Below are 14748 nucleotides of genomic sequence, written 5' to 3'. Positions count from 1 at the left end.
CACTGGAAGTGATTTTTCAAGGAACACTTATTTTTAATGACAAAAAGTTAGTTCAGATCATATGCCAAGTTACTAAAAACTGAATGCAGGAACAAGCATTTCTTATTTTTGTTTATGCTGACAGAGGCTACAAAAATGCAATACAAAATACATTACCAAGTAAGGGGAAAAAAAACCCAACCATGTGTTCCTAGTGGGAGACCGCAGGAGTATGGAGACATGCCCAAAATGAGAAAGGCAGAGCCTGTCTGCTAAACACAGGGCTCTAGACCAAACTGAGCCCTGCACTGAATGCACAGTGATTCTGGCAGTGTTGTGGTGGCTCCATCTCATGTTCACATGCAGAGTTACACTTGAATTCATGTTAATAAAACTGCACACCTTGAACATTCCCCTTCAAAGGCAGGGATGCACTTCTTGGCTGTGTAAGGGAACTGCCAGGGGCTGCAGCACAGCAGGCATGATGCAAGCCTGACCTAAACACTGCAGCATCTGGTCATGGCATCATAAATACCTCCTGATCCAAAACACCAAGAATAATGAAATTAAGCCATTTTCAGACATACTGACACTTCTGGCACAGAAGAGGTGTCTGGAGTTCCTTTGAATGCTTGGTCATGTTTCAGATTGTAGGTATAACAGAATGGGATAGGCCTTCACTTGCCTATGAAGTTTCTGCTCATGCTGGAATATTGGCACTGAGACCTTGCCCAAATTACAGCTTTTGATCGTGTTGTATGTCCCATCTGCAAAGTGTGCCTGGCACCTCTGGGAAGGATCAGCTGTGCTGGCCATGAAGTCTGTAATCCATCTTTTCCTTTCTCTAATGTTCATATATAGGTTCATCTCTATGAGAGACTGATCTCTCTATACAGCACGATGCAATGGATGGTAGGACCAAGCATGGCACATCAGGAATTCCTGCTCGGTGCCATATTCTCATTCTCTTTGCTTTGCTCTGTGCAGGGTGAGCAGCAGGACTTTCAATCCTAGTACAAATGACCTGGCTGGAAGAACTCTGTGGAGCCTGCCACAGTGATAAAATACTGAATTCAGAAGCAGGGATAGCCCTAGCAAGGGAGCTCACTGCATGTATTTGCACCTTGCACCCTTTAGAAAGGCTGAGAGAGCCTCAGTGCTGTGCCCTGGAGCGAAGACAAGACTAGGTCAGTGACTCTCAGCTGAGTCCAGGGGGCTGTGAAACCTGCTGTTAGATACAGCTGGGCAACCTTGGGGAGGTGACTGAAGGATGTGGAAGCTGATAATTTTAGGAAAAAAAACCAAAACCAAACCAAACCAAAAAACAAAAATAAAAACAAAAACAAAAATAAAAACAAAAACAAAAATAAAAACAACCCAACCAACCAACCAACCAAAAAAACCACACCGGAAAAAAACCCCAAACACCAAAACAATATTGAATGTTCAAGATTCCACACAGTTAACAACTGAGTGCTTTTGTTTAAAATCAGCACCAGCAATAAGGTCCTAAATGAATGCGGAGAAGCTGCAGCATCATTCCTGCACAGAATAAGCTATTTCTGTTACACATGTATCTTCTTTTATTTTGTAACTCAGCTATGTGAAAAATACTGCCTTCTTACTCAGCAGATTTGCCCTCTATCAGAGTCAAATCTGCTGACTTAAAGGCAACAATAAACTTTTTTATTGCTTTAAAATTCTTCAGGGAGAATGTGCTAGATTCCATTTCCAATTATTCATCAGACAGAACTGATTACTGAAGTCTAGGGCAGCACCAAATTCTGTGTAACTTGTACTTGCACAGCTGAGCAGGTGTAACTGAGAGTGTCAGCACATGCCTGCCATGGTGGATTAAGGTGGAACAGAGGAGGAGTTTTCTGGCCCAGCTGCCTGCCTGGCCCCTCTCCCAGCAGTGGTCACAGCTGGGAGGGCTTGCTGCCTTGTGAATTTTTTATAGAACCAATGCATTTTACAGACTAGACTGCTAGAACAAATTGACATCAATTTGTGCTTAATCTGATATCCCATGTACGAATACCCACGGGGTATCACTTATTCTGCCTTGTCATTACTGAGAAATTGAGCAGCATTTCTTTCCTGCTGTCTCCAGTCCAATGCAGTAAAAAATAAAAGATCATGATCATGCCTCATCTTTAGGGGATACTTAAGCTATATTGACACCTTTACAATTTTAAATGCCTACAAACACTGCATTTTCAATGAAGGTATGTGTGTCTGTAAATGCCTATTTCATAGATGTTGCCTATAACATTTCTGTAATAATCATTACACTGTATCTGGAAAGATTGCTTTGAAAATCCAAACTACAGGAATTTCAGTTTCTGTTTTCAACCACATCACTATATTAACAGCCATCTGTACATAATTAAAGACTACCCAGAAATATTTTAATGGATTTGAAGCCCAGAGGATAGGAGCTAAACAATGAAAATTTCCATAAAGAAAACATATCAAAATGAAAAACTACTACAGATATGTAGGGGAATCATAAAAAAATTTAAGGATGCAATATGACACTTTTAAACAGTGGCAGCTCTCATTAACTGAGATATAACAATTTTATTTATTTAATCAGTGAAAAAGACCTACGCTACTAGAGAAAGACTGAGAATGCACAAGAGGGCAGTGTTTTTTAACATTTTAGTGTTTTCCCTCAGAGCTGTGGGCTTTGACATCATGACTTTGAGCTTCCTAACAATAAGCCTGTTGTTTCTAATTACACTTTTCAGATCTTTTAGACCAGCCCTTGAGCAGTCCAAACACAAGGCTGAGTAAAGGTGGCTTCTGATTTACACTAAAACATTTTAAATCCACGGTAATATTTATAAAGAAGTTATGATTTCCATATTAAACCAAAATCCTAATTTGACTTCCTGGCTTCAAAGCAGCTAATGCTTTACCTTGCATAGAGCTAATGCAAGTAAGCAATTTTGTGCACGATGATGAATTTGTTACAGTCATCTTGCAGTCTGAGCACACATCTAAGCAGTTTATACACCCGAGCCTCGAGGCAATGCTGTGACAGATCTTCACAAGTGCAACAGTTCTTGAGATTGTATTTGGTGCCAAAGGAGTTCTCCACAGTCTTGCAAACTGCTTCTACAGAAAGCAATTTTGATTTTCTTCTGCCATTGTCACTAGACATAGTCAGTGCTTCCTAAGGATTTTTCTTCATTGAAGGTAGAGTTTTCTTTTGCAATTTCATATATTTAGACCAGGCTACACTACACAGCTTTTGTGCTACTGCTCTGTCACACCAGAGGGTGAACAAAACACATTCCAAAGTAATGCAGATACAGAATCACAGAGTCCTTAGAATAATGTAGGTTGGAAAGGACCTTTGGAAGTCATTTGGAGCAACTTTTTTCTCAAATCAGACCTAACTTCAGGTTGTTCAGGGCCCTGTCCAGCTGTGTTTTTAAAGTATGCAATGATGGAAATGCCACAATGCCTCAGGTCAAATGGTTCCAGTCGCATCACCTTCCCTGCTAAAACAGTATTCCTTCCGTCCAGCTGAACCTTGCTGCAATCTGTGACTTCTTTCCTTTCTCCACACATCTCTGAGAAGAGTCTGGTTCTATCTTCTCTATAAAACTCCTTTAGGTAGCACTAGATAGCAATTATGTTCCCTCCTCAGCCTTTTCTTCTTCATGGGGAACACACTCAACTCTCTTAGCCCCTTCTTGTATATCATATGCTCCAACCACTGACTGTTGTAGTGCTCCTCCACTAGATGCTCTTCAGTTCAACAGTGTACCTCACATTGGGGCAAGGGCCTCAAAACTAGACACAGTATTCCATTTCTCCCTGAATGATGAGCAGAGATAACCAAAGCTGGACATGGTTTTCCTAGCAGAGTATACTGTCATGCCAGTTGTTGACCCACCTCTAACTTGGTGTTCATCAGGATCCCTAAGCCCTTCTCTGTTGTAATCCACCCCACACAGATGGCACAGCCCCAGCTGTTCTGTTGAAGTGATGGTAAAAGATATGCACAGCTCTCTCCTCATCCACAGATGGAATCACCTCACCATAGAAGGAAAGCAGATTAAGTTGTGAATAATTTCCTCTTGGTAAATTCATGATGGCTGCTCCAGTCACCTTGTCTTTCATGCCTGGAACTTGTATGTGTCTGGTTTACTTAAGTGAACCCCAGCTCAACCCTACTCCACAATGGGCAATATTTCTTGCCTTTCAAACTTTCCTATTGAGCACAGGCCTTGACAGCAAAGGCCAAGGCAAAGACTTTCCTTTCTGCTTAGGCTCTTTGTTGGATTTTGCATCAGACCAATCTCCTCCTTGGTGTTCTTTTCAATGTATGTCCAGAATCTTTTCTTACTTCCTTCACATTCTTCACCAGTTTCAATATCTGATGAGCCATGAACTTTCTGTAATCCATATTACCTATTCAGTAAATGCTTCTACATTCCTTCAGGGGGAGCCCATCCTTACTTCACTTTCCTTGCACTTATTTTGGTCTTCTTGAGGTCACACAGGAGGTCCCTTTTCAGTCCAGCTGGCCTCTTTCCATGCCTTTTTTTCTTGCACACCAAAGCAAACCACTTACTTTGCAAGAAAATCTCCCCTGCCCTGTGATCTCACTTTATATTGACATTTCAGCCACTAATGTGATTAATATAATTTTGGAAGGCTGAAGAATTTGACTAGCAAAAGAATATTTTGCTGCTGTGTGTTACAGCTCCACTAGATGGCTGATGGATTAGGATTGTAAAATCTTTTGTAGAATTAATAAACCTAAAATTGCTTGCAAGAGAAAGCTTTAAAATTCTCTGCTTGAAAGCACAGCACCTCTGACAGGAAGGGTCTGCTTTGAAAGGCCCACTCTGAGAGAGAAGAAACAGCATTCCTGCTGCAGCTTCAGACAAGTCTGAGGCTTCAGACAAACAGGTACACAAATCATCTACATCCAATATTTCAAACATAGCTTTCACTACAAACTATTGCACAGCCAAGAATGAGTTATGAAAACACATTGCCCGTTTTCATCAAAATTAGGAAATACCTTGGGGAAACATTCTGCTAGCTGCAGTAACTTGTCTATTTTTCTGGCTCACAACGACTTAAATTCTAGTTTTGTAGCAAAACTACAGCATTCGAGTGAGTTCAGTGACGTATATATTTAGGCACCTCTTTTATGTCAAGTTTTTAGAGGGGATACTTGTAAAGAACAAAATGAGTTGCAGCTTAGCAGTTCTTCTTATGGGGCTATTTATTTTGACACAATCTATTCAGTCACCTTTGCTGATAGGAGAACAGAATAGAGCACGGGCCAGAGTTTCATTGTTCTGCCACTAGTACTGTCCAAGCTGAGGATAGCATTTTAGGGTACAAAAGATTTGAATTTCAGTGGAAATGGGGATGTTCAGCTCAGAACTTATCTGAGAGGACAAAGAACAGAACAACAGATGACTCACCTTCTTCCAATCAAACTTTACCTCTAACCAAAACAGAGAACAGTGAATTAGGCTATAGCAGCATCAACAAAGTTATTAAAAGTAATTATATAAAATTAATTAAATAAAAATAAATTGACATGAGATAAATATATTGCTTTTGCCTTTCAAGAAGTGTTTTGTACTGCTCAGCTCCAATAATACAGTGATTTACAAGAGTACTTTGTTTTTTACATATGCATGGTTCCACTGAAATTAATGCTATTACTGGTAGGAAGTTACCTAATTTGAAATAATAGCACTATACAGAATGCCTGAAGTTACTAGTTTGTGCATGCTTTTTCAGGCTTGCTCTGAGCCAGTTAATACTTGTGCAATAAAAATGTTTGTATGAACACATAAAGGAAGTGCAACTCACTGTAAGAAACCAAGTACTGACAAAGCAGGAAAATTCAGGATTATTCAATGTAATGTTCCACCATCACAATAATGTCACTAATATTCTTGCAAGTCAAATGAAATATGAAAGATTTTAATAGAAATATATAAGGCTTACTTGTGTTTTGTCATCTTTAGATCATGGCAAAAATGGTTGAAGAACCTTGCATAGAATAAGTGCATAACTGCATGCTCCTTTCCTCCAATGTACAAATCCACAGGCATCCAGTAGTCTGCTAAGTCACTATTAAAGGGCCTGAAAACACACAATTATAGAAAAAAATCCAGTGTTGAAAAGAAAGATCAGCACTACTATCATCCTTGACTGGACAACACTATTTACTGAGAGCAATACATGTGTAATAAAACTTTAATTTTGCTATCAGATCTTTTTATTTTTTTAAGAAGTGAAACGCTTATTATAGACAAAAAATTAACTTCTACTGAGATGTACATCCACAAAAAGATTATTTTCCTGTATTTCAGGCAAGCAGTTTCCTGAGAAAGCAATAAAAATGCTTGACTGTTCTTTAAATTATTTTTTTGTAAGTATCCTGTGGCCAGCTTTAAATTTTTTAGTATTTATCAAGCTTTATACACAAATATATTAGAATGAAAAAGAAAAGACATGACCACTTAAAACCAGTTGATTTTTTTAATCGACTGTTTGCATTGTTGCCATTAGGGGGCAATGATGCAGTTTAAGGCTGCAGAACCCTCTGTAGAGTGAGATGGGTCACAGCACTCCAACTGAAGGATACTTGATGAAATGACAGTAAATTTGTCATTCACAGCATATTTACTATGTCGTTGGAGGTCACCTGAATGGTTTCCCAGCACTGCTTACTGCTTCATTACATATTTCCATGTCTCCTGTAATGGGCCTGCAAAATACCATTTGTACAGAAGTCCTTCTCTATTGTAGGTTTCAAACCCCCGCTCTAACAAATCTACTTGTTTTTCCAGTCTGTCTGGTTACTCCATCTGTAATTTTTGTTACAGTGACACTTTCTTCCTCACAAATGAGCCCAGAAGCAAATCATGGATCTGAGATTCATGTCTTTGGTGGAACAAATCAAACTTATCATAGGGTTCCAGAATCAACACAGTCGTTCTTCGGAACTGTAGACCAATGAAATATGGTTTATGGAAATGAAGAGTTTACATTTTAGCTTAGTTAAAAGAACTAACTTAATAAATCAGATGCGAGCAGCAATTTAGTGCAGAAGTCCACATAAATCTCCTCATTTCAGTGTAAAACAGGTTGACTACACTAAGCTGTTACTTTGACAGTTGGATGTGATATCTAACTATGTCATCTTTAACTTCTGGAAAAGTCCCTCTTGCCCACACACAAAAAATACTTCAATATTTCATGGAGAGGAAGCAATCTGCATAACCCAATAGTAATAATACATTCATGCTATCACTAGAAAATAATTAAAGTTGTCATGAAATAAAAGTGTTCACAGAAGATTTTTCTCTAGTTTAACCAAACTAGTGCTGCAATACAACAAACAAACAAAAACCCAACCCAAACCAAACAAACAAAAAAAAAAATCTGCCCAGCATTAAGTCACTGAGTGTATGTAGTATCTTCCCCAGACACTGCTCTGCACAATAAATAAACAAATACATGCCCAAACAGCCCATCATGTGGTATCAATATTTTAAAATGCAATTCTTCCTGTCTTCCTCAGACTACATAGTAGGGATGTTGCACTAATTCCTCTTTGGAAAAAAACCTGCTATCAAGTAGCACTACTACAGGCAGACTGTGAAGCAGAAAAACAGCTAAATAACTACATCTGTCTTCCCACACTCTCCATGCTGCAGACACTAGTCCATAGCACATGAAAAATCTCCTTTCATTAATTATGCATGTAGTGGAAGTGCTGACAGAGCAGGAGATTGCTGTGATGCCTCTTCGCTTGAGGTCTGTGCATAAGGAAATGGCAAGAGTCATCAGAATTGAAAAGGAGAAAAGTGAAGGTGCCAGGCTTGGCAGCTGGATGTTACCCTGGACTATTCCTCTTCTTACCAGTGGAACAGCACTGCTTGTCCACATACTGAGTTACTCAGTGCATTGCCAGGGAGAGTATGCTCCATGCAATTTACCAGTCTCAGAGTCATGGCAGGCTGTCATTCCTGTTGGTACTCCCCACTAAGGACATCAGCTCCTCAGCTTAATGTTTTCTCTCTGCCCCAACCCATTCATGCAAATTTCTGCTTGCCCTGTAACTCCTGTGCTTACATAGTTGTGTGTACTCATCTTGTTCTTCTAGATCTCCTGACACAGGAGCAATCAAATACCACATCTTTAGACCAGCTCCATATATTGTCCTCATTTTGGTTGCAATAGAGTTCTTTTTCTTTTGAATAACTGGTACAGTGCTGTGCTTTGAATTCAGTATGAGAATAATGTTGATGACACACAGATGTTCTGGCTGTTGCTGAACAGTGCTTACCATAAACCAAGGACTTGGTCTCTCACGCTCTGCCAGAGAGCACATGCACAAAGAAGCTGGGAGGAAGCATAGCCAGGAAGGCTGACCCAGACTGGCCAAAGGGATATTCCATACCATAGACTGGCATGCCCATTATATAAACTGAGGGAGTTGGCTGGGAGGTGCCAGTTGCTGCTTAGGGACAGGCTGGGCAGTGGTTAGCAGATGGTGAGCAATAATATAGTGCATCACTTATTTTTCCTGGGTTTTCTCTCTCTCTCTCCTTTTTATTATAATTATTATCATCACCACAATATTTTACTTTGTTTAGTTATTAAAGTGTTCTTATCCAAGCCATGATTTTTACTTTTTTTTCCTCCTCTTGATCGTCCTCCCCAGCCCACAGGGTGTGCGTGGGCAGTGAGCAAGCAGCTGTGTGGCACTTAAACGCCAGCTGGGGTTAAACCACACCACCTACCCTGTGCTGTGCTCAGGCCCAGAGGACAGGCATATAATAGGGGCAGTGCAGGGACTTACACTGCCAGCAGACTGCAGCTAGAAGCTGGAAGCACCTGAGTGTGTGGTCTCTTTGTTCCCTTCTCTTCTGTGTAGCCCTCACCTGTCTGTGTTGTGGGGGTCAGTGTACCTCAGGAAGTACCAAGCGGAATCAACAAATGTATCCATGGTGTCGACCTCTCGCCGTGCTGCTGCCTTGCACCTGAGCAAGAGAGGAGAAAAGCTTTATTTAGATAAGTGACAAGCTTGGAAAAAAAACCCAAACAAACATGGACAGAGTGGGCACAAAGACATTTAGATTGAAAACTGAACAGTCTAAAGAGTGATATGTTCAGAGAAAGTCCAACAACAATAACAGGACTGACTTTTTCCCTCTCCCTCCCAAAACATAGCAAAAGCAAGCAAAAAAAAGGCCTGAGCAGCCATCACATCCAGCAATAGCAGAAGATGGCACTGTACTAGACAGCCCTCTCAATCTTGGAATTTTTTGGAATTGCCATTTTAAAAGATACAAAGCACAGACAAGAATACTTTGCCATAAAGTTAATGGGTACTGAATATAGATGACACTCGTTAGGTACCAGCAGATTTAGCAGAAAGGTCAGGTGGCTGCCTCTCATTGATTGTCTGTACAAAACGGTCTTTGCAGATTCCATTTATTATCTCTAGGAAAAATTAACTTAGTTTAATTTCAGCTCTCACTGAGATCAAATCTCTTCTAGACCTTGTAGCACAATTTTAATTTGTGATTACAGCAAATTGATTTTTGCTTGTAATTATATTGACAGCCCTAAGGAACAGTTTCAAAACAGATTTTAGAAGCTCAGGTTACTTTCTGTTAACTTCTCCTTGAATATTCATTGCTTGTAGGAGCCAATAATCACATTTAATAAACTTCATTTGTTGTAAATGATCTCTCTTAAAACTCTTACTATTAAAACAATGGGATTATTCTAATGTCAATGAAACTTTGCTATCTGTGACACTCTTGAACATAAAAGCCACGGAATATATGTAAGAAATGCACACAGTTTATAACTGTATCTAAGTTTAGAAGTATGTAAATGTGTAGTAAGTATACATAATAAATGGAGACTGGCTATTTCATATTTAATAACTGTGTATTTACTCTCTGATCAGTCTTGATGAGTGAGCTGCAACATGTATGTCTGCTTGTGCTGATACTTCAGCTTGGCTTGCCAAGGCAAGTTTACAAGAGCATCACCACTTAACTTTTTCCTTCATTCTGTCTCTGGACCTGGTCCTCTTCTTTATGCAAGTTCTTCTTCCAATGAGAGTAATGTCATAAAGGAGTTTTACTTCTAACTGCTTTTTAGTGTAGAATAATAGTTTTATTAAATTGTACACATAAGCAAAGACTTGGCCAATGTAAAAGAATGGCTTTTCTGTCAAAAGTAAGAATACTTTACAATCATTGAACCATAATTACATCTGCTTCATGCCTCTGTGCTCTAAATGGACATGGCTCACTAACACAGAGACAGCACGGGCATCTTTCAGAGTTTATACAATTTATATCAATATTGTGATTACAGGCACAATACTGTAATCTCATTAGACAATCTTCAGACGACTAACACAATTACCTGGACTTGTGTAACAAAGAATAACTTGGGCATCTTCTCCCATTTATGACTGTTAACATTATTGTCACTCAACTACTCAGACTTGTCTCTTTCCATCCGGCTTTCCTTACTAATTCTAGATATTAAATGAAACTAATAAAAAACCCTATTACTGGAGAGAAGAACTAAAGGAAGGGATGATGTAACCTCTTGGAGCAAGGAAAAGCAAGGATGACTGCACACAAAAGTAACAGCTCAAATGATTTGAAACTGAAGCAGCCATGGATGAGCAATGCTGATGATAGCTGTCAAATAGGTGAGAATTAGGAAGACAAATAAAGATCAGAATTAAAAAAAAGTTAATTTCAGCATGCTACATTTTAGGCTAAGAAATTAATCCTGTGTGACTTTACAAATGACTAAACAAAAGCCTTTGATTAACTTCTATGCAGTGCAGCCACAACTATCCAGAAACCATAAGGATTTGCTATACATCAAAAGTATGTTATTGCTTGTTAAGTAAAAAAATAATTTTTAACTAAGGTTGTGGGGGAAGCCAAGAGTGCACACAGTGACTTTCAGTCATAACAGGAAACTTTTTCAGCTGAAATTAGGAATTGTAGACCAAGGCATTTCTGGGGGTTTTACTAAACCTGTAGATCTTATTCAGTAAGGCTTCACTGCAAAGGTCACACTTTAAAATACACTACTATGTGCAATTTGAATAGGCACATCTGAGAAAAAAATTTCTGTGCAGAAACATGGGAGTAAAGGTCTGTTTTACAAAAAATACATATTATCAACAAAGTTCAAAATACATGTTTCCAGAGAACCATGGAACTGCTAATATTAAAATAAATTTAGTTGTTATGAATCTGCTGAATTATCAGTGAGAGCCCTACTGCCCTTTATACGACTGATCTCTGCCTGGCAGCCTGATAACATACTTCTCATTTGGTGAGTGTGCTAGGAGCAGCAATGCATTGCACTGTTAATGAAAAGCTTCTCTGGGATACCTCATGTTTTACCAGTTCCTCCCACAGAACCTACAGGCAAACTTCAGTGTACAGAGTATTTAAGCAGTCCTCAAGATTACACAACTGATTTTTATAACACATCTCTCACTACATAATTTTGACTTTTTATTTCTTGAACAGATGGACTACGAACAATAAGGATTACAGTGATGGCAAGATGCATTTACTTTCAAATCTGAACTACATGCTATCTGTAAGGTACAGATAAAGATTCATTCACGAATTATGATAAAGATTTATATAACTGAGGGAACATTTTATTGTTGACTATTGCAAGAAAACCAACAAAATGTTAGTTTCCTTAACAAAAGGACTAATTTAGTAATCACTATGAGCTTCATATGAACACTGATGAAAGAGAATTAAAATAACTATAGTAAATTAAGAGTGAAATACTGTTAAGTAATGGGAAACTGAGAAAATTATTCTGTTTTTCCTTTGTTTCTCTGCTCTAAAACCAGTGAGTTTTGTTTCAGCTTGTTATGCAAAAATAGCAGTGGGCATTGAGTGTCGCAAAAAAAGGAGTTTTACAGTATGTATAACAAAAAATCCCTGTGCTGGGTCAAACTAAACATCATTCTGGAGTAGCATCCTGTCTCAGAGCAGTCACCTGCCAACACTTTGGGAAAGCACACAAGATCTTTCCCAAGTGATCTCTCCCAGGCTGCAGCAAACACAGCACTGCCTTACCTTGGACAGGAACAGTTCACCCATTCTGGGGCGCTTTCCAAAGGTGAGGCTCCCTTTCCTGTGAACTTGGTCACGTTGGGCAACACTATAGGCAAGTCTTCGTAAGGCACAGGAACGGTGCCGCACGCCTGGCAGTGAATGATTGGAATGGGAGTTCCCCAGTAGCGCTGTCGAGATATTAACCAATCTCTCAATTTGTCACTTGTTAGGTCTCCACCTATTCTTTTATTTTTGGCCTGCTGAGTGATAGCTTGTAAAGCCTCCTGCCGAGTCATGCCAGTGATCTGATTGGGAAAAAAAAAAAAAAAAAAAAGAGAGAGACATGGAAAAAGAAAGAAAAATTTATAGCTGCTGTCAGTGAAAGTGCAAGAACAAATAAAAACAGCCAGTTTTCTGAGAGTCAAATAAAATAATAATTTCCCTCTTGCCACTGGTTAACATCCTGCTATCCAAGAGACTATTCATATACCAACTGTTCATTCGAACATTCTTGCTTAAAGCATCATGTTCTTGATGGTGTGAATAGAAGAGGCTGAGAAAGAGTCTTGTAGACCCCCCCTTCAGCCATAATTGGCAGACATTTGCATTTACTGCTGATATCTATCAGTTGCTGTATGCCAAAACTTTCAGAATTATATCACAAACATAAGGTAGAGGCTGAAGAAATGCAAATGTTAAAACAGCTTTCCTTCTCCTGTGCTCATTTCAGGTTTTTCTGTTGTTGCTTTCACATACATTTTAACCACTTGACCTTACCTGGGACATAATGTGTCCACTATTAAAACACATACTTTCAAGAGCTATATCTAAAGATAAGATTCCTGTGTCTCTTGAGGCATTCACGATACCACAAAGGCTGAAGCCACATTTCAACGAGTTTGTGGAAGAAGGACTAGTATATGTTTTAGGTTAAAAATCTATTGAGATTATGAAATAAAAATCAACTTTTAACATAGGTTAAATTATGCAGTTTCCAGTATACAACTGAGACCAGTACAGAGGAAAGCTCAACCATCCTGTCATGTACAAAAGGAAAAAACTGATTTTATTGCTACAGCAGAGCCAACATATTTCATCATTAAATTATTCCCAGAAATTTGGTAGCATAAGCTTGGCTTGATTTAAAAAAAAAAAATCTCTTTAATCATACGAAGTATTTGGCACTCTTGAGAAAACAGATTTAGTTTCCATTGTGACTGGAAGTTGGAAAGAAATCCATACTTATATACCCACCTCTGCAGAATTAATGACCTTCTCCAAACCATTTGGCAGTGTCTCAATGACTTCAGTGAAAGAAATGCCCAGATTCTTAGCTACTGCAGCATCTTCTGCACTAGTACTAGGAATTCCTAGAAGGGATGAAAAAACGTTTCATTTCTATGGCACTCTCTTGATAATGACTTACATTTTCACCAAGGAGTTAAAGAAAATTATTTAAGAACAGTAAAAACGTTTTTGTATTCTTTAAGCAGTGAAATTCAAACAGCAATAATTACAAATACATTTCTCAGTTCCTCTGTAATTCAAATGTTCATCAGTGTCCTGTCCTTCTTTCAGAGAATTTGAAAATTTGATGGTTCTGCAAAAACTGAAAATAAAGTTATAAAATCTGTATAGAATTTTAGATATTTCAATATAGCCATATTATCTAAATATAATATATTTAAACAATACAAATTTTAATTCTATTTGCTAATATGATAATCAAAGACTAAACAAAGAGCAGAGTCTTCCTGTTTCAATATTAATTGATCTCTTTCAGAATTCATAGTTTATTAAAAGGTACCATAACGCAACAGTCTCAAACATTACTATCCCTTTAACATACTGTGAAAGGTATGACTTATTTATAAACTCAGGGAAACGATTCAAATAACATCAGTTTGCTATTCAGACTACAACTAGTGAGAACACTTCCTACAGCTATTCAGATGAGTTTCTCAAGTCACACTGTTTAAGGCTCCCAATGCTCTCCTCTCCTCTGCCTTTTATTATTTGGGACAGTCATGCATTTTAATTCTGCTCTGGAGGGTTACCATTCACAGCGAATTAAGAAATTTCTTAGCTTGCTTTATTATCACATGTATTATGAAATAATATTAAGATACTAACAGATTTATTAATTACACAGAGATACATCGAAAGATATTTTTCCTCTTCAATGATAATTTAATTTATAATTTGAACCATCTTGCACAATTACTGTCATCTTTAAAAGGCAAAGAAACTTTTTCCAACAAGACAATGCCAGCATTAAGTTGGTGAAAACTACACACAGAAGTTTTCAAAATATTTGCTGAGCACACCGGAATTATTAGCTAAACCAGCTCAACAATTGTCTTAGTTCAGGCAGTGAAATGCCTCCTATACTTTACCTCTGCCAATATGTGGAAGTTTGGAAGCAGATGACTAAAGAAAATCACATAAAACTCCCCTGTGACAAGTAACTCCTTAACCAGAAAAAACACCAAATTGCTATTTTATCTTCCCAGCAGATGTACACTCTTGCCATTTCAAGAACAATGTTTGTATCTTAATTTGTCAGACAGCTCTGCAGCCTGCAACAGGTGACTTCACAAAATACGGTACAAATGGAAAAAAGCAGCTTCCACTTTTT

General features: G+C 38.4%; 1 protein-coding gene across 1 annotated transcript in view; it reads right to left on the bottom strand.

Moving 5' to 3' along the window:
- Positions 1-14748, bottom strand: part of LARS2 (leucyl-tRNA synthetase 2, mitochondrial) — an 83280-nt gene that overhangs the window by 22085 nt on the left and 46447 nt on the right. The window contains 4 exon segments of the mRNA XM_066321497.1: positions 5974-6111; positions 8922-9020; positions 12132-12415; positions 13365-13480. Of these exon segments, the coding sequence (XP_066177594.1) occupies positions 5974-6111; positions 8922-9020; positions 12132-12415; positions 13365-13480 (637 nt within the window).

This window comes from Sylvia atricapilla, chromosome 1, assembly GCF_009819655.1.
Source record: "Sylvia atricapilla isolate bSylAtr1 chromosome 1, bSylAtr1.pri, whole genome shotgun sequence".
NCBI lineage: Eukaryota > Metazoa > Chordata > Aves > Passeriformes > Sylviidae > Sylvia > Sylvia atricapilla.
The sequence above is the reverse complement of the archived record's forward strand: the minus strand, read 5'-3'. Positions and strand labels throughout refer to the sequence as shown.